The 19,708-nt window shown below is 39.2% G+C and overlaps 2 protein-coding genes and 1 long non-coding RNA gene across 3 annotated transcripts in view; 1 reads left to right on the top strand and 2 right to left on the bottom strand.

Moving 5' to 3' along the window:
* The window catches only part of LOC309696071, an 81,175-nt gene extending 77,007 nt beyond the window's left edge, over positions 1–4,168 (bottom strand). The window contains exons 1-3 of the long non-coding RNA XR_014273315.1: positions 3,016–4,168; positions 2,236–2,357; positions 1,866–2,006 (exon numbers count right to left, since the gene is read on the bottom strand). This is a non-coding gene — a long non-coding RNA (uncharacterized lncRNA). The remainder of the gene's footprint in view (positions 1–1,865; positions 2,007–2,235; positions 2,358–3,015) is intronic.
* A 2,523-nt stretch (positions 4,169–6,691) lies between these two features.
* Positions 6,692–11,346, top strand: LOC309696052 (G-protein coupled receptor family C group 6 member A-like). Its single transcript, XM_082517122.1, has 6 exons — positions 6,692–6,918; positions 7,001–7,295; positions 7,400–8,212; positions 8,566–8,778; positions 8,857–8,971; positions 10,063–11,346. The coding sequence occupies exons 1-6, from the start codon at positions 6,755–6,757 to the stop codon at positions 10,989–10,991; spliced, it is 2,529 nt and encodes an 842-aa protein (XP_082373248.1). The 5' UTR covers positions 6,692–6,754; the 3' UTR covers positions 10,992–11,346.
* Positions 11,347–11,890: 544 nt separating this feature from the next.
* odc1 (ornithine decarboxylase 1) lies at positions 11,891–17,223 on the bottom strand. The gene is made up of 11 exons (XM_082517143.1): positions 17,088–17,223; positions 16,129–16,277; positions 15,683–15,820; positions 15,403–15,576; positions 15,087–15,259; positions 14,792–15,008; positions 14,623–14,706; positions 14,344–14,506; positions 14,123–14,238; positions 13,830–14,044; positions 11,891–13,735 (listed from the first exon to the last, which is right to left on the bottom strand). Exons 3-11 carry the CDS (start codon positions 15,782–15,784, stop codon positions 13,597–13,599), a joined length of 1,383 nt encoding a protein of 460 aa, XP_082373269.1. The 5' UTR covers positions 15,785–15,820; positions 16,129–16,277; positions 17,088–17,223; the 3' UTR covers positions 11,891–13,596.
* Positions 17,224–19,708: the final 2,485 nt, after the last annotated feature.

The raw sequence follows: 19,708 nt of genomic DNA, 5'->3' as shown, positions 1-19,708 counted from the left end.
TAAGAATTATCGAATGTACAGAATGATTATTTACACAGAGCTATACAGTAGTGCAGTTAAGATAAGTGAGATATAATTCCTACAGAGGCTATATAAAGTGCTAGTGGTTGTGAGTGGTGGTTCAGTCCATGTTATTATTGTGTGTTTGAGGGTATAGTTGTCCATTGTGGGTGTGTGTATGTTCAGTCCATGAGTTAACGTGGGTCAGATGTCAGGAGGCAGAGTTCAGGAGTCTGACAGCTGTGGGGAAGAAGCTGTTCCGGTACCTGGTGGTCTTAGTCCGGAGGCTCCTGTAGCGCCTCCCAGAGGGCAGGAGGGTGAAGAGTCCATGTGATGGGTGACTGGGGTCTTTGATGATTTTCCCAGCCCCTTTCAGACACCGCTTCCTGTAGATGTCTTTTATGGCAGGAAGTGGTGCTCCGGCGATGCGCTGGGCAGTTTTCACGACCCTCTGCAACGCCTTCCGGTCCGAGGCAGAGCAGTTCCCGTACCAGACTGTTATACAGTTGGTCAGGATGCTCTCGATGGTGCAGCGATAGAAGTTCACCAGGATGTCTGAGGACAGGTGGTTCTTCCTCAGAGTCCTCAAGAAGAAGAGGCGCTGGTGAGCCTTCTTGACCAGCTTGGAGCAGTTGGTCGTCCAGGTGAGATCCTCAGAGATGTGGACTCCCAGGAACTTGAAGCTGCTCACACGCTCCACAGCCATCCCCTTAATGTGGATGGGTGGATGTGGGTCAGCATTCCTCCTGTAGTCCACGATGAGCTCCTTGGTCTTCTCGGTGTTAAGCAGCAGGTTGTTTCTGTCGCACCACTCAGCCAGATGATCCACCTCCTCCCTGTAGGCGGCCTCATCGTTGTCACTGATGAGGCCAATCACCGTGGTGTCATCTGCAAACTTAGTGATGGTGTTGGAACCATCAGCAGGTCTGCAGTCGTGGGTGAAGAGGGAGTAGAGGAAAGGGCTCATCACACAGCCTTGTGGTACACCGGTGTTCATCGTGATGGTAGATGAGCAGCGGTTATCCAGCCGGACATGTTGGGGGCGGTTGGTCAGGAAGTCCAGTAACCATTTGCAGATGAGGGAACTGATGCCCAGGTCTGTCAGTTTCCTGATGAGTTGTGAGGGGTGGATTGTATTGAATGCTGAACTGAAGTCTATAAACAGCATTCTGGCGTAGGTGTTGTTGTTGTCCAGGTGTGAGAGGACAGAGTGCAGTGCGATGGAGACTGCATCCTCTGTGCTCCTGTTCTGGCGGTATGCGAATTGGTGGGGGTCCAGGGTGGGGGGGAGACAGGATTTGAAGTGTGCTAGGACCAGCTGCTCTAAGCACTTAGTGATGATGGGGGTGAGTGCTACTGGGCGGTAGTCATTGAGGCAAGATGGGTTGGAGTTTTTGGGTATCGGGACGATGGAGGTGGATTTGAAGCAGGCCGGTACCACAGCGTGGGCCAAGGACAGATTGAATATGTCTGTGAGCACTCCTGCAAGCTCCCCAGAACACGCTCTGAGAACACGCCCGGGGATGCCATCAGGACCTGCAGCCTTGTGGGGCTGCAGGTCCTGAGCAGGCTAGGATAGAATCAGGCGTGGGATTTCTCTCGTGGAAATGTGCACATTATTTTTTCCTTTCTATTGGTAGGTGGCACAGTGCACTTGTGGCAAGTAAGCAAGCTAGAAGACTGGCAATCTTGCTGGGTATCCAGTTACGGAAGCAACACATTAACAAGAGAATTCTGAGTAAAACCAAAGTTACTTTCCCTAGTAACTAGTTACTCTGAAAGTAACGAGTAACTTGAAGTAACTGAGTTACTTTTGATAGAAGTAACTAGTAATGTGACTAAGTTACTAATTTAAAGTAACTTACCCAACACTGTTCACAGGACAGACACAGTAAACGATCGGGAGACTCTTGTCGTCGTTATCGTTCCCCTCCTACGTTTTTATTACTCCGATTTCAGAGAGCGACTCGAATCAACCAGTAGCACCTCTGGCCACCTGACTTCTCCTGAAAACAGAAACACACCGTCTGCAGTGAAAGGCAAAAGGAGCCGCCCGCAAAAAAGGCAAATTCCACTTGCTACTCTGGAGTTGTCACCGATAAGCTACTCCATAAACAGAACACAGTTCTGCTGCATCACACATTAGGATGTTTGTTCTAATTTTCTATGACCTCAGCGCATTGAAAATAAAATTAAAAGCCAACAAAGAGCAATATGAATTTCTTTAGAACTTACCAGAATAAAAATGTCAGGAGCACACCAACAAAAATGGTGGCAGAGAGCTCGATATCAACTCGTCTCACCGCTGCTATCCAAGCCTGACGTCTTCGTCTGGTAACATGAGATCCCTCGCGTTGCTTCCAGGAGGGGAAACGATAAAAAGAGAGCCCATTTTCTAGCTTATTCCCTTCCCGATCGTGCGATCTAAAACTGCAACCGACAACACGGCAAGTATGAGCCATAGTTGATGTTTCCCTGTGCTTTAGATCTTGTAGCCCTTTGTTTGGCCTACTAAGATGGCGGCTCGACCAAAAATCGTGACCACGCCCCCTCCCGTGACATCACACACTAATCAGGAAATCAGCTCAGGTGCTTTGATTAAATTAACTAAAATCAGGACAGTCTCAACTAGTGATGGGATTTCCGGCTCTTTTTAGAGAGCCGGCTCTTTCGGCTCCGAACCGGCTCTTTCGGCTCCGAACCGGCTCTTCGGGTTGTTTTGTTGCTTTAATTAATTTATTATTAACAATAATATGAAATTATGCACAAAAGGAATTACTAACGTAAAAAAAAAGTGGTTTCAGTTATATATGTTTATATATAAATATATGCGGTGGCCCCTAGAGACAAAACACGTACAAACTTCAAAACACAATTCTAGCATGAACTGAACTTCCAAAGCAGAGCTACTAGATCACTTAAATTACACAATTGAAAGCATGTGTGTATTGTTTCTGTATTTATACACAGGCACTCATATATATTCAAATTATTTAAAAAAAAAAGTTCATTTACCTGTTACTACCACACACCAAATCCGGTCGTTGGTACTTGCTGGTTTGTGTAGCCACAAGATAACAAAAGCTCAACACTGCGCCCAGCATCCTGGAGCACTTCTGTTGTCTTTTGTACGTGTTTTGAGTTTTTATGTGCTTCGGAGTTTTTATGTGCTTCTGAGTTTTTACGTGCTTCGGAGTTTTTACGTCTTTTGGAGTTTTTACGTGTTTTGGAGTTTGTACGTGTTTTTATGTGTTTTGGAGTTTGTACATGCTTCAGAGTTCGTACGTGATTTGAAGTTTGTATGTGCTTTGTCTCTAGGGGCCACCTTAAATATACTTTTATTTATTCACTCCACATAAAATGTAATAAATAAATCATATAATACAAAAATCAACTATTCACATTTCAACTTTTAACTATTTAAATTTTCAGCTTTTTCCTTTTACAAATTTAAAGTGAAACAACACAAAACACTGTAAACCACAACACAAATATAAATTAAAATATGAAAACAAAAGAAGATGCATATTCTCTGTCATAGGGGCCTGCATGAATAAACTTTCTGAATCCTTTATCATCTGCAACCGAAAATAGTTGTGGATGATTACTATACCTTTCTAATGTGACGTTGTTGTCCCTGGCTCTCTTTCTCTCTCTCTTCCTCTGGGTCTGTCGCTGTGCTACTGAGTGTATTTACCGCCCCTCCCCCCTCTGCCCAGCATAAAGCACAAGGCTCGCGTGCGGAGTGAAGCGGAAAAAAAGTGCGAGAGAGAGGCTGAGAGAAAGAAAAAAAAAAAACCCACGTGACGGCTCGCGATAAGGAGCCGGCTCGCGTCGTTCACGTCAATGAGCCGGCTCTAAGAGCCATTTCGTTCGAGAATGACCCATCACTAGTCTCAACAGCCTGTACTACTGTGTTGAGTGAGTGTTAGAGAACTACTAGATAAACTTTCCTTTATCATGAGAAATCTGGGTTCATCAGTCTGAGCAGACTGTCAGCAGATTTAGAGGGACAGGTGCTGCTAGGGCGAGACAGACGTCTCTCACGGAGTCCTTTAGTGCTGCAGGCAGGCAAGGTGTTCAAATAGTGCACAACTTCAGTTTTTTTTATTTCTATATGATGAATTCTGCATTATTAAGTGATAAGAACAAGTAATCTGATGTCCTGTAATCATTATGACACTATAATTTGAGATACAATAAATAAAAAAAGTTTTTGTACAAAGTATCAGTATCAGATCAGTATCATCAATACTACCCTGAATTTTATTTGGTATCGGATCGGAAAGGTCGTCCATCTTCCTCTTTATATTGTTTATTGGCAAACAGCATGGTGCATTACCGCCATCAACTGGTGTGGAGTGGGGACTGAAATGTCAACAAATAATTCAAATGAGTGTGCCTTAAAAAATAAATGGCCAGATAACTTTCACTTCCCTACTTCTTACGAAATAAATCAACCAACTTTCCTATCACCGAGCTTTTTGGTCAACTGTCTTCTTTCAGCATCAGCTCAGTTCAGTTCATTTTTATTTCAAACATGTACATTCAGAATCATTAAAAAATACCATTCCAGTTTTTTGTTTGAAAAGGAGTAGGCAGAATTATTTGGCTCTACCCCCTCACGTTTTACCTCTCACTCATTTAATTTTCTTTTAGTCTTAAATTAAACAACATATAAAGCAAAAGAAAAACAAAACAAACTTACATACATAAAACAAAAACAAGAAAGTAAATTTGCAGATTCACAATTTATGAAAAAATAAAAAAAGAACACCACTACCGTCCTGGGTTAACCTTGTTTGCTTCATTCTAATATTTGTTTAAAATTTGTTTTTTTATATTCTATTTATCTATTTCCATAATTTAACTCCTGCTATTGAGATAGACATAATTTTAAAAGTTGTTCTAGCACTTTGTATTTTTAAATTCCATTAACAATGTAAGGTATACTCACCTTCTTTTTCTAGAAACAATTTACAAATTTATTTTGGAAACATTTTATTTCTTACTTTATGTATTATTGGCCCTGCTTTAAACTTCACCAAGTCTTGGAATTTAAAAGCTTGCATTTTGAGAAAGAGTGCATTTGTATGGTCCCTGTACACCACATTATTTATTAATCTAATGGCCCTTTTCTGTATTATAGTTATTTTTTGTGTATTACTTTTATGTGTTTCCCCAGACCTCTACACAGTAGCTCCTATATGCACAGTGCTTTCTGATCCAAGATTTGCTTTGCTATCCCCAGGACGGCAATGCCCGTGCCAATTTCCCTGGCTGGAAGAGTGTTCAATGCTTGCTCCTTCCCTATGCAGTCGGCAGGTCAACTGGACCAGCAGAGAGATGCTGCAGGACTGGATGCTGCTGTCTACACCGGCTCACTCACATACCCCATACCCACCCCTGTTGCTTGTCATGTGTGTTTTTTTAATGGCGCAAAGATCCATGAAGATCCATGTGCTTTTTGTGCTGAGGAGTTTTTGTTTTCTGTTCTCAAACTGATGGGTAGAGTTCTCTTTTTTTCTCCTCCTCTCCCCTATTGTGTTGCACATTTCATTGCTTATTTTTCTAAAAGCTACCTGTTCTGACCTGTCTGCCCAATGTGATGTTTGTGTAATGTATGTATGGTCGGAAGGGGTCCAATTTTACTAAGTCCAATTTTAAGTGATAAATAAAGGCTCGTTCATTCATTTGATCTGTGACATTTGTGACACGGCCCATCACTCTTATTGCTCTTGGACAGTAAAATATTTAATACTGTCGTGAGTTTACCTGGTGTTGTTCTCATGCACGAGTTGACCACATAAACAGCAAAAGTCAACGATCTGGTGAATCTTGTCTACGTTATCATTCCCCTCTGATTTCTGTGATTTAGCCTCATGACTAAAGCGTGCAGTTTACTCTGTGTGCACTCAAACTAGCTCCAAGTGCCATAGCCTACAGCCAGATTAATTTGTGACACATGTCTGGTTCTATCACCATGTTGGACTTCCAGTTCCAACATGGTGATAGAATGTTTGTATGTTTATATGCTTTATATATTCTGAGGTAAGTTGATCTATGGTGTTACATCATATTGTATAAGGATGTTACGTGTTTGTATACTTTCTGCCCAGTTTGACCCATTTAGCAGAAGTCAGCCTGTTTAAGGCTCTAATATCTATTCTGTATGACTTAAATGTAAAAATCATTTTATGGTTGATATAATCCAAACTGAACAGTTCATTGTTGAATTATAATTATAATCCCATAGTTTAACAACAGCATTTAATTTACTGGATTTTCTTTGTATGAAGCTTTTATTTATTTGTTTGTTTAAGAATCTTTTAAAAACATAAAAGGACCAAAGTTCAGGTTGACATCTAACCTTTGGCACATAATAGGTGACCCTGTCAGTTGTAGACTCACCACTTAGTCATTGTCAGCCAAAACCAACTGTGGCTGATAGAAAGTAGAGAGTAATCCTTGACATTGAGCCTTAACATTGCTTATTTTCTGTAATCTAAAAACAATTAAACCATTACTCAGGCCTGTCCACGAATGAGTCCTTTTCTATGAGTGATTCAAATCATCTTGGTGTTTTTGTATTTGGAAGAATTTAGGAAGACAGACTGTTTTGCATAGAGTTACAAAGACTCTGTTTGACCATGCAAATAATCCATGAGGGGAAGTTTAAAACAGCTAGTGTTTGTGGGCCAGTTTATACTCACCAGAAACAACTAATGCACATCTGTATCTCTGCGGATCCACAATGTTCTTCATACAGCTATTTGTCATGAGCGTGTTTCATTCCTGTTTAGGAGAGAATGGTCTCCTACGTGTATACTATCCTGGGAATATCATCATTGGAGGACTTTTCCCCATTCACTTAAAAACCAATAGGACTGACACTTCTGGACCTCTCTTCTGTCAGGAGTAAGTACTGCCTTAGTTCATCAGCTCATTACTGTGAATAAATGAATGATGAATTTAATCTGTATTCTGTCCATTTTTGCAGCTATGACATACAAATGTTCCTCCGTAGTCAAGTGATGATATACGCCATCAGAGAACTCAACCTACCTAACATCACGATAGGATACGACATCTATGACACTTGTGGAGATGTTGGCCTCGCCTTGAGAGCAACTCTCCAGCTGCTGAAGAATCAGTCAGACCCGCAAAGCTGTTTAGTGCCAGCAGATGCTCAGTCCAAGTTACCTGAACCCAAAACCAAGGTTGTGATTGGTGAGAGGACCTCAGAAGCATCGATAGCTGTTGCACGACTTGTTGCGCTGTCTTCAGTTGCCCAGGTTTGTTTTTTCTTTATCTGATACTGCCTTACAAACCTCGGAAATATGAGAATCTAACCTGGTATGAATATTGGTGAATTTACCTATTTTATGTCTTTTAACAGATTAGTTATGGATCGACTAGTGAGGTGCTCAGCAGGAAGTACAAGTTCCCTACATTTCTACGAACAGTGCCTAGTGATGAATATCAGACGAGGGGTATGGTTGAGCTGGTGAAGACATTTTATTGGCAAACAGTGATTATTGTGGGAAGTGATGATGAGTACGGGAAGTATGGTAGTGATAGCCTTGTGAAAACTTTCAGCAAAACCAATATCTGCATTGAATTTGTTCACATCTTGTCTGCTGATTTTAATATAAATGGTGCTAAGACCCAAACTGAGCTGACTGAACTACTGGAAAAAATCAAAAACTCCTCCGCTGAAGCCATCATCCTCTTCACAAAGGAGATTAATGTTGAAATCATCCTGAAAGAAGCGATTAAACATAAATTCAACAGAACTTGGATTGCAAGTGATACATGGTCTAGCTCTCCAAAGATCTTTGCAATTCCAGACATCCAACTTGCCGGACAAGTTTTTGGGTTCATATTTAAGCAGATTGAGGTGCCTGGCTTTAAAGACTACGTCATGTCGATTTTTAATGGAACTCAAAAAAACGCCTTTGTCGAATATTACCTGACGCAGCATCCACTTTGTTCAAATCAGTCTGAAGAAGTAAAAGTAAATAATTGCTCGCTAAACTATCAGCTGGAATCTAATCAATGTCTGGGAACAAGCTTCTTGGCTAATTGCATTGACAAGGAAGAATCTTACAATATCTATTTAGCTGTTCAAGTCATTGGTGAGGGGCTCAGACACTTGCTTAAGTGTGATGACCATCATTGTGAACGTAGCTCCAAATTCACAGCATCAGAGGTACAGGAAAGATGTTTTTTAATTGTTTTGTTGTTGTTGTTGTTGTTTTGCTGTTGATTAATTTAAGACATTTACCAAGTTTTTTATGTCAAAGTATAATACTTGGACCAGGAGTTGATGACCTTGGCTTAAAATATAATATAACTGTGACAGCTTGCCCTGTTTTTGTGTGTAATGTTTTAATAATTTCTCATTTTATGGGTAATGTCTTCATGGTGTAGGATTGCGCAAGTCATCACTTCCAACACGGAAACAGTCCAACACATACCCCCTTAAAAGTTCTCTTTATTCTTTGTATTTTGTACAGTTTAAGCAAGTGTCTTGGTTGATTTATGTTCATATTGTTTCCACAGCTTCTCTCAGAAATCCAGAAAGTAAACTTTACTGTGGGAACCACACATATCTTTTTTAATAGTGATGGAGATCCCAGTTTGGGATATGATATTGTATACTGGAATATGTCTGAATTCAACAAGGGTGTACAAATACAAACTATTGGAGAATACCTTCCGAATGGAAAAATTACAAAAGTCCCAGAGTCTCTTGTACACTTGATAAATCAGACGGTGAGATGAAATTTCAACATTCATTTATTACCCATAATAATTTATGAGCATCATGTATGTGTACTGTTTCCTCCATAGGGCTCAGCATATAACTGTGCGAAAACATGTGATCCAGGACAAGAACTAACGGAGAGAAAAATCTGTTGTAAAGTTTGCGTTTCATGTGCTGATGGCACGTTTTCCCCTGGAAACGGTAAGTCTTTTATTACAAATATTGATAAAGTTCAATTATACAGGCAAAAATTTATTGTATGCACTTCAGCAGCTCATTCTGATAGTAATGTAGCAAACAAATATTATTTAGTGACAGCTGAAGAGTTTATTTCCATATTAAGTTTTAGATAAGAAAGTTTTTGCTGAAAAAATTCAAATATGAAAGCTAATTCAAACAGAAAATTAGTATTTCAACTTAATGTGGGCAAGTTATACGAAATAGTTTATTCTGGCAATGGCAACTTTATTTAGATTTAACACTTCTTTACATCTAAACTTAATGCATTTAACAGAAGACAAAAGTATTTAAAAAAAACATGTAAGTTTACAATCCCTTAAGGTGGCAAAAACAACAAAATATAATTTTTAAAAAAACAAACAAAACAAAACATACCAAAATAAAAAACACTTAATAAGCGTGGATAAAAAAGGTCTGTTTTCAAATCTATTGACAGATGATCAAAAGGCAGCTTGTTCCAAAGAAAGGATAACAATAACTTAAAACAACTTTAGCATACTTGTATGTAGATGTATTTCTGCGAACACTTAAATCTCATAAAATAAATGGCAAAGATTAAATAATACATATTAAACTAAAAAATTTGACATCATGTTAAGGTAGATACACTTTACAAAATCTGACTGAAAACCTTGTAATGCACCTGTTTTACACTTACAGTCATGTGAAAAAGAGATGCTTCTTGTTTGATTTTCTGGAGTTGTTTTTTGACTGTCACTGACATGGAGCTCAGGAATTTAAAAAGTTTATATACTAAAAATGTAATAACTGTTGTACTTATTAGATGAACACATATTAGACGCATATACTCTTGTCTGTCTTCTCTCCCAAAATATCCAAAGCCAGTTTTGCATTAATTTGCAAATATCCTCTGATCTCTCACGCTGCTGCTCTGTGATAATGTAGTTTGGCCCTTCCACACGTAAAAGCACATTTTTCTTAATGCAGGGGTTTTCCCCCTTGCTCCTTATCAAATTATTTTAATCTTTACATTGAGTCATAAAATATTTTCCTCTTCCCTTATGCTATTTATGTTTGTATTTCCTCTGCAGGTTCAGCATGCAAGAGCTGCACTGACTACCAATATTCAATTCCTGAACAGAGGGATCAGTGTTTCAACAAAACGGATGAATTTCTCCTCTGGACCGATCCCTTCTCAGTCATTCTCAGCTCCCTTGCAGTCGTCGGGATCATTACTACCGTTGTGTTTGCTGTTCTGTTTGCAGTATATTTTAAAACTCCCATTGTAAAGGCAGTTGGAGGTTATTTGTGTTTTCTGGAGCTTTTTTCCTTGGTGGCTGGCTTCTGTCTTACATTCACCTTCATAGGCAAACCTACTGAGAAGATTCACTGTGTAGGTGTGCCTCTCTTTGGTGTATCCTTCACCGTTTGTATCTCTTGCATTCTAGCTAACTTGCTTCAGATCTTGGTAGCTTTCAACTTTAACCTTAACGTAGGGTCTTGGGTAAAGAAGCTGAATAAGCCGCTGTTGGTAGTTACTATTGTCTCTGGGATCCAGCTGGCCCTGTCTGTCTCATGGCTGATCGTAAATCCACCAATTCCTAAAGAGATGCCAGGGAAAGAGACCATTCTGCAGCAGTGTGAGACACAATCCCTTGAATACTTTATAGCAATGTTAGCCTACAACGCTTTCTTGGGCTTTATTTGTTTGGTGTTCGCATTCAAAGGTAAACAGTTGCCGGATTTGTACAAAAATGCATCTTTAATCACCATCAGTATGCTGCTGTTTGTGGTCATCTGGATTATCTTCCTCCCAATTTATCTGACCTTAACAGGGAAGTACAAACCTGCCGTACAAAGTGCAGCCATCCTCACTTTATGCTTCAGCGTTCTCGGCTGTCACTTGGCTCCCAAGTGTTATATTATGTTGTTCAGGAAAGAGCTTAATCATGAGAGCGCCATCACTGAGTACATTAGGAAGCATTATGAACGGAAGGGCATATCTGTGGTGCAGTCATAGACTCACACTTTCATGTAGGAGTTATAAATAATACTGATCTGCAAAAGAATCTGTCCTCCTATGATGAAATCATGACTTTCTTGGTTGGATGGAAATAAAGTATTTCATCTCATTCACATACACGGGAGTTTTCACTGTGTAGGCCAATAAAATGCTGCAGAACTAAAAAAAAAACCTCAAACAGTTGTTTTTTTTTACTAGTTGTTAGATATATAGTCATATACATCTAGTAGAAAAACTTTAGGTTTGGTAACTTTGGGTGAAGAAATCATAGCTCTTAAAATCTGCTAACATGGATGAGTTTGTATAGTTGTCATTTTATAGGCTAAATGTATAGTTTTAATCCTATTTTCCTTAAAAATCCAAAATAAATTCAAATTTGTGCACTTAATTGTTTTCTACAATCATTAAAGATGTATGCTGTGCAATCGCAAGGAACTGTTTAAAGAAATAATGAAAAGTGCATTGCCATGATGTTCAAATATTTATATAAACACACGTGTGTTTAGTCCTTAACAAATTTGTTAGACCACCACCCAATGTAAGTTCTCTAGCATATTGAGACTATCTCTCCACACAGTTACATATTCCATATGTACAGGTACGATCCCCATTGGTCATGGCGTGTGGATATTTCTCTTAGACACTCCGCACGCCCCACAGCTCACACATAAAACAGCTGCGCAACATGTAAAAATGGCCAACTTCCTGAAAAAGACAATGTTGACTCATACTGTTAAACTGGTGGGTGGGAGGGGGCAGTGGAGTTTCAGGGGATCATCCTCTATCACTACTCCTATTAACTGCATGCAAAGTTAAAGTAAAACTCTTCCCCCCCCTCAGCCACTAAATGGTTTTTCATTTATATTTGTGCAAAAGGAGAAGAAAACGACAAACACTAAGGTGGTCATTTATTTATTTAAAAAAATACAAAACTTCAGTTTCCATAGGAAAGCGTTATGAATATGCATTCCCATCTCTTTCATATCCATTTCAAATGTATAGTTAAAACACTGCTTCTGCTCATTAATACGATAACTGGAAAACAAATTAAATTTAACAAAAAAAAAAAAAAAAAAAAAAAAAGAGGAGAAGGGCAGTCTGCTTTGAGTCCCTGTGCTCAAGTGTTAATCTTTAAGATTGATGTTGACTTTTGGGTAGTCTCTGAAGTCTGTTGTGTATATACATTATATATGCTGTTTCAACATGCAGAGTATGATTCATGCATATATCATGCCATGTGAGTCATATTCAAAATGTATACAGGAAATACAGGTTATAGTCAAAATCTACAGAGAAGCTTTGATAGAACAAGCACTAAATAACTGCTGACAAATAAATAAGCTTTGTCATCTTGAGGATTAACACTCTTGGGGTGGGGGGTATGTTCTTTACAGGAGTCGAGATCATGGAAAACTTAAATAATATAGCAGCCACTTTTGAGGAATTTAAAACCACACACCATTGCCTCTGTGCAAGTTACCAGCTGAGGATGTTCCTTCAGCTGTAGACAGAACAGCAGTTTAACAAAAGGGTGCACATTCCCTGACTTCTTATAAATATAATAAATAAATGAGAACTTGATATTGAATACTAAAAATCCAGATTGAATTTGAGTACTACAGAAAGAAGGCTACCAGAGGGCTCACTTAAGATAAAGGAGACAGAAATTCATTTCCCCCAGTTAACCCACAAAAAGATATATTTAATAAAACATAATTACCACACAAAACAGTGCACCAAATCGAAGCCTCTGGATCTTTAATAAATCTGCCTTCTTACACTGTGCTGTCAAGTCTGCTCAAAAAATTTGTTTCCAAATCAGGTTCCAGTGCTGCAAGTCCATACAAATTCCCTCCCTATACTATTCCAGTTTAAATAGGTTCATTGTGAACTACAGTACTCAAGCGCTTACAGACTCTGCTGGGAAACCTACAGCAGCAAATTCAAGTACAGAGCTTTGCACTGTACCTGGAACCAACAGAGACACAGAGTGTGATTCAGCCTCATTTCATTCAGGATTGATCTCGAGCTTCCATAAAGAACTGAAATGTCTGCGACACATCCCTCTCATTCTGTTAAGTAACTGGCCTGGAAAAGTTCACATACAGTGCTTAAAAAGTTTAGAGCACCATCCAGTGGAAGGTTTATGCCACAGCTGCCCTAATTAATACTAGTGCAAGTGCCAAAGATAATTTGTTTCTGTAATGTTTCATCTACCAGTATGTGTAATCTGTTTAATCAAAATATTTAATGCCAAGAGGTAATTATTGCCATCATGGAGCAGAAGGGAAAAAAATAAAAAATAAAAAGGCTATATTGTTAAAATGACAAATGTCAGTCATTCACTTGAATTCCTGAACGGAAAGGTTTCAGTGGTTAAATATTAGGTTTGATTACCTCGGACTCAGACTGGCACGGTGGAATCTGCCTGATAAATGTGACAGTAAGGATCTGTGCTTGGTTTTTATGACTAGTGGTGTGATAAATTTGTTAAGCACTGTACATTTTAGGTAACAGGGAAGAAAAACAAGAAAATAAAACTCCTTATACACAGAACCCTTGTCCATAAACTGATGCTAAATGTGACAAACATACTGCATATTTAAATCACATGGGCCTGGCAAGGCTCAGCAGACAGATCCAAGCTGCTCTCTCTGCCACAACAGGCAGGCACTTCAAACAGGTATGACTCTTCTGCAGGTGCTGGGATGCCCTGTGAACAGATCTGCTGCACAAGTTTCCTGAAAGACAATAATAAATGTTACATTAAAGCTGCAAAATTTCCCTCTTATGAATCATTTAGCCACACTTTGAGCCCTTGTGATACCGACTCACCAGGTAGGACGTGACATGACGTAGTGCATGTCGGGTCTCTGGAAGCCGTTGAAGGTGGAGGCTGCCGCCACTGTGTAGGCGCCCATGTTCTCAAACACCAACCAGTCGCCCACCTGCATGTCAGGCAGGCTACACTGCTCGACAATGCGGTCCAGACCGTCACATGTTGGGCCCCAGATGCTGCAGGGGTACATCACTTCATCTGGCTTTGGCTTCTAAAACAGGAATATACATGTGTTACACAGGTTTCACTTTTTTTATATTTAAAGATTAACTAATGCCTTTTTATATACCTTATGCAGGGTTGGCAGACAGTGAGCGTGGTCATAAAGAATGCAATTGAAAGATCCATACACTCCATCGTTGACATAGTACATAAGAGTCCTGTCACTGGTCCCTTCATCTTCCTCTGTGGAGGTAAAATTAATTTCATCACATCAGTATAACCAGTAAGAAACTTTTTTTTTTTTTTATAAAATCAAAGGATGATGCTAGTAGAAAGCATAATCTTTACCATCAGAGGCAAACTCCTCATCCATGATGACTTTCTTGGCAATGATGTTCACAACCAGTGTGTAAGCAGAGGCCACATAGAAGCGCCCAGGCTCGGCAATTATGTTAACACCACAGTCAACAGGAAAATACTTATCCAGGGCTGGGTTGATTACTCCTGTGATCTAAGAGAAGTATCCACATCTACATGTTAAACTTTTGCATTTTCTGAATATGACATTTAAAAAAAGTTCAAATGCATAAATGTGACCCATACCATTTATTATAATAAAGCAGTTACCTCTTCAAATTTAAGCTCTGTATTGTCTGACCCAGGAAAACCACCTCCAATGTCCAGGAGATCCATGTTGAAGCCCAACTCAGCCTAGAGTTCACAACAAACAGGGTTAAGTTGGCTTTATAAAAATCCACATAATTGCAGCTGTGTGTGCATTTCAGTCAAAACCTACCCCTGTATCAAACACACAGCGTGCATCTGCGATAGCCTGGGTATAGGTTTCCGGGTCGGTGCAGCCACTGCCAACATGGAAGCTGACACCAATCACGTCAAGCCCCAGCTCTTTGGCACGCTCCAAGAGACCTCGACAAGCTTTGAGAGGGGCCCCAAACTTCACGCTCAGACGGCAAACTGCCTTCGAGTCATCTGTGGCAATACGGAGAACCAACCTGAACACAAAGAGTTAAGAGGTGAGAAATAAATAAACAAAGACAAAGACTCTTTGTTGGAGACAGAAAAAATCTTACTTGGCATTGTCATGGCAGCGCGCCACCTTCATGAGTTCCACCTCACTATCAAAGGTCATCATCTGGACCCCGTGGGCAGATGCATATTTTATCTGAGAAACCTGCTTGCAGGGGTTAGCATAGATTATTCTGCTTGGATCGACTCCCAGAGACTGAACCAGCTGAATCTCCGTCTAGAGGGCAGCAAAGTCAACAATGAGACAGTGCCAACTTAAAAATACAAGCTGCCAATGCAATTTCAGCTAATCTTCAGGAGTGCTTTGTACTGCATTGTTGTGAGATCATCTAATGCTATGAAAGCAGTTTCAAAGCCTACCTTGCTTGCACAGTCAAAGCCTGTTCCGAGGGTCGCCAGTGTCATCACCACAGCCCGGCTGTCGTTGCATTTGACAGCATAGAAAGGTCTAACACGAGGCAAAGCCCGAGCCCAGCGCAGGTGTTTCTTTACCACGTCCCCCAAGTCGCAGACATAAAAGGCATCCCTGTCATCCTGTAACAGGTGGGGAAAAAAAAAAAAATCAATACATGATTAATTACACAATAAACTAGACTGTACTTTTAATATTAGTGCATCAGTGCCAGCACAGGATGCTTACCGTCATGGACGACTCATTGATCTTCTGCTCAACAATGTCACGAGCAGAGAAACCCTCATCGAGGAAAGACAAGTCAAAGTCAGTGGGCGTGGCAGTGTTCATGGTTGCAAGAAGTCCTTTAGAATGGTCACTGGTGAACTGGAAAAAAGGAACTATACTGAGATTACATGCCACTTTGAGAACACCATGTCCTCTATGTTTTCAGTTACTAAAGTCCCCTTCATATTCCACAGATGAGTAATAAGATAAGATAACCTTTATTAGTCCCACGTGTGGGAAATTTGTTTTGTTACAGCAGTGGACAGTGCAAAGTTACATAAAAAAAAATTAGGAAAAAAAAAATTCTCAAAGCACCAAGTGAACAGGTGTTTTTGATACAATATTATCTGAAAGTCATGCCCAGATGACAACGCAGTGTTTCAAATAACCAGATGTGGAACACTTACTTTGATATGAAAGAAATGGAATTTGGTGTTGTTGTCACTCAGGTGCAGAGAAGCCAAGGTGGCTCACCAGTGAAGTTAAACCCTTTCAAATAAGACTCAAGGCCAGGGCCTGCTGAGTAGCCAGTGTGTGATTTCCTTGAGTGAAGATTCTGCAAACAGGAGCAGTTGACAGTTTAACAAAAAGCTCATTAATGAAATGATGACACTTCAGTTTAACACATGACTACCAGTTATTCTATTAAAACGAGCATTTCTGAGACTTCAGGCATGTTTAAAATACACGCACTTAACTTTAGTCGCTAATGGCACTGGGTTTCATAATTCAGGATATTGCACAGGAAAAAGTCATTCAAAGAAAAGAGTGTTCCGCCTATTCAAGAATTTACCCAATTACAAAAACGTCCCTGCTCTAAGTTACATGAAGAGCACGAAAAGTAGCCAATCAGTGACTAACATTTAACGCCGACGTCACTATACCGGTTCCGCTTAGCCACATTCGTGCCATGAGGCAATTTTTGGTTACCATTAACTAACGCGCTTTGTTACATGAATAACAGGCAAGACGGTTTAACTTTACTCACCTAAAGTCTCGCAACCAAACATAAAGGACCCCAAAAAAAAAACAAACATCCATCACAAGCCAACCTCTCGGAGGGTACTTTTATTGTTCAGGCACACACACAAAAAGGATAATGCTAACAAGCTAACCACCCCATCTGTTTCGCTGGCCACGTAGTGCTGTTTGTTAACACTCTAAGATCCACAGCAACACAGTTTGGAATTAAACCAACATTTCAATTACTATAAAATAACATAGGAATACATAACATGTCAAAACTGTTCATGTGTTCGCGACAACTAAAAAAACCCTGCCATTTAATCTAAGCTAAAGACTATTTAGTCAAAGAATAAAAAAAGACTTCCATTGAAGGATAATTCACCAAAAGACCCTTACTTACCTTAAAAAGCATTTACAAAGAGTTTGTCCATTAGACCCAAAAGCTGGGATAAAAAAAAGAAATAAAGCAGTTCCCCTTTACGACGAAGCTCGTTGCCAGAAGCGCAACCTCTCAAATACAGATGGAACTGAGTGTAAGCCGGCACGAGAGCCCGGCAGTATTTATAGAGCGCGCGTTTCCGCGGCAACGCAGCCAGCTGGAACCGGCCTCGCATCCACATAGGAACCGGTTTAGTCTTGTCCCCTTCATCCACATGGTGGGAAAGACAAACTTGGTTTATGACACACACATCATTAACAAAGGTAACTAAAGCTTTTGTAATAGCGTGCATATATACTATATATTAAATAACCTCTCCATGAGACATTAAAAACAAAACACACAACCATGGAAAACTATAGATGTAAATGAATTCTTACATAGATTTAGACACAAGACACAATAGATTTGAATTAAACCTCAAATTTAAATTTACTGGCTCGTTCCATATAAAATATGTCAAATCCGGGAAAAACTGATCAAACACACACATTTCAACTAATCAAACACACACATCCACACATATGCAATAACACTAAGTGCAATACTCATTTTCTGGCATCGTTGTATTTTTTACCCAGTTGTATACAGCATTTGTATTCTATTTTTATCCTATTGTATATTTTATTCTATTTTATTCTACTGTATATAGTATTTTATTTATTCGATTCTGTACAGTTGTGTATTGTATTTATTCATAACTTCATAACTTTTGCACTGTCCACTTCCTGCTGTGACAAAACAAATCTCCCACATGTGGAACTAATAAAGGTTATCTTGTCTTATCTTATCTTATCTTAAAAAAAACCTCAGCAGAAGCAGCTGTTTTGTTTGTTTTTTGTACAATAATTTAGTAATTTCCTTTATGAAGCCATTCAAAATTTTAATATTTTACAAGTTTAACAACCTTAGAGGATATTGCAGTGTGCCAAAACGTGGCACATTGTAACCCTCCATTTATTTTATTTATATGTTATTGTTTACAGCACTTTCAGTCCCACATAACTTATGAGGTGCACTGCTTGAAATCTTCAGGGTTAAAATCTATATTTAAGCTCTGTTAGAAAGTGCAACCAAATCAATTTATACAACCAGTCCAAAGGCAAATTCAAATTTTTTGTTCAGCATGATTTTTCCTTAACTCTGAGCATCAATTGCATGGCATACATCACAGTTGAAGCAGCAAATTGATTGTTCTACAGTAACAGAAACACAAGTAACCTGTGTGTTTTAATGATTCCCATAATGATTTACTGGAGAAAAAAAGAGTAAACTCTCAAGTCTCATATCACTCTCATATCACTACATGAGATAAGTGGCTGGTCAAAACAATTATAGCATTTAAAAGGTCTCCTTTTTGCCTGCTTTGTTATAACAGGTTTATATTTAACCATGATTCATTATGTGCCGAAGGAATTTTCTAATAAAGTGGAAAGGACTTTGGCATCATCATCACATGTAAATGTTTTAGAAGACTGTTTGGAAGAGTCCATACTAGATGAAAGCCTTGTATCACTTTCAGGGCCCAGAGAGCATAGGCCAAAGACAGGATACAACTCACGGACGTAGATTTGAGGTCTTAAAAGTGACGCCTTAAACCTGTATTCATTTTACTGGTTAGCAGTGGGCGAATCATCTTGTTCCAAAAAGACTTTCAGTTGTATAAAAAAACAATCTACCGCTCTCTTCATCTTTGAGCTAGGTAAACAATTTTCTGGTGACGTTTGGGCTCAATCACTAATATTAGGTCATGTCGACTAAAACCTGCTTTTAATTTTGTAAATTATAGTCCATCAGTGCAGGATAAACCTGGGTGTACTCACTGGTTGACAATTGTAAGCTTGTTAGCCATTAGGTTTAAAGTGCTAACATAGCAAGCTGGGGTTTTCTTTTAAATAAATTTATGTTATCTTTGTTTTTATGATTCAAAACGGGGAATGAATAACAATAAAAGCAAATAAACAAATCCACTAGCATTATGCCTTAACTTTTAATGTTAGTAAGACAAGCTAGGCTGATGAGTTACTGATCTGTGTCTAATATACTAATAAACTGATACTCGGAGATACTAATATATTCTTGTCATATATCGTACACTTGATTTTGTGTTAATCACAGAGATGCTCATTTATGCTGCCAGACTGCAGCAGTGTATTGTGTCTCATTGGCAGCACAATCTCAGACCGTGACCTGACGGCAGTCTGTTTAGACGCACTCTGACGTCCTGACCTGTATAATGAGATTAAAGGAGATCACAGGATGACTCAGAAGTGTCAACACAAGCACAGATGCCAGAGCAGCTCTGTGAAGTCAGGTGTTGTGTGTATATATATATATGCAATTGGGTGAATAAGTATTTAGACAGTGAGACAATATTTGTGTAATTTTCCCTTTGTACAGCACCACAGTGGTAATTGTAACAGTGTAATTACAGCTGCTGTTTACGTAATCCCCCATTTTCACAGAATGATGGCACATTTTTATGTCCAGCTTAGTTCAGAAAAAAACTTTCTGTGAATAGAAAAATACACATCCCACTAAAAATAGTGTTCAGGATTGAAAAGAATACTTTCATGAAGCTT

This window comes from Aulonocara stuartgranti (assembly GCF_965226115.1).
Source record: "Aulonocara stuartgranti genome assembly, chromosome: 19".
Lineage (NCBI taxonomy): Eukaryota > Metazoa > Chordata > Actinopteri > Cichliformes > Cichlidae > Aulonocara > Aulonocara stuartgranti.
The sequence above is the reverse complement of the archived record's forward strand: the minus strand, read 5'-3'. Positions and strand labels throughout refer to the sequence as shown.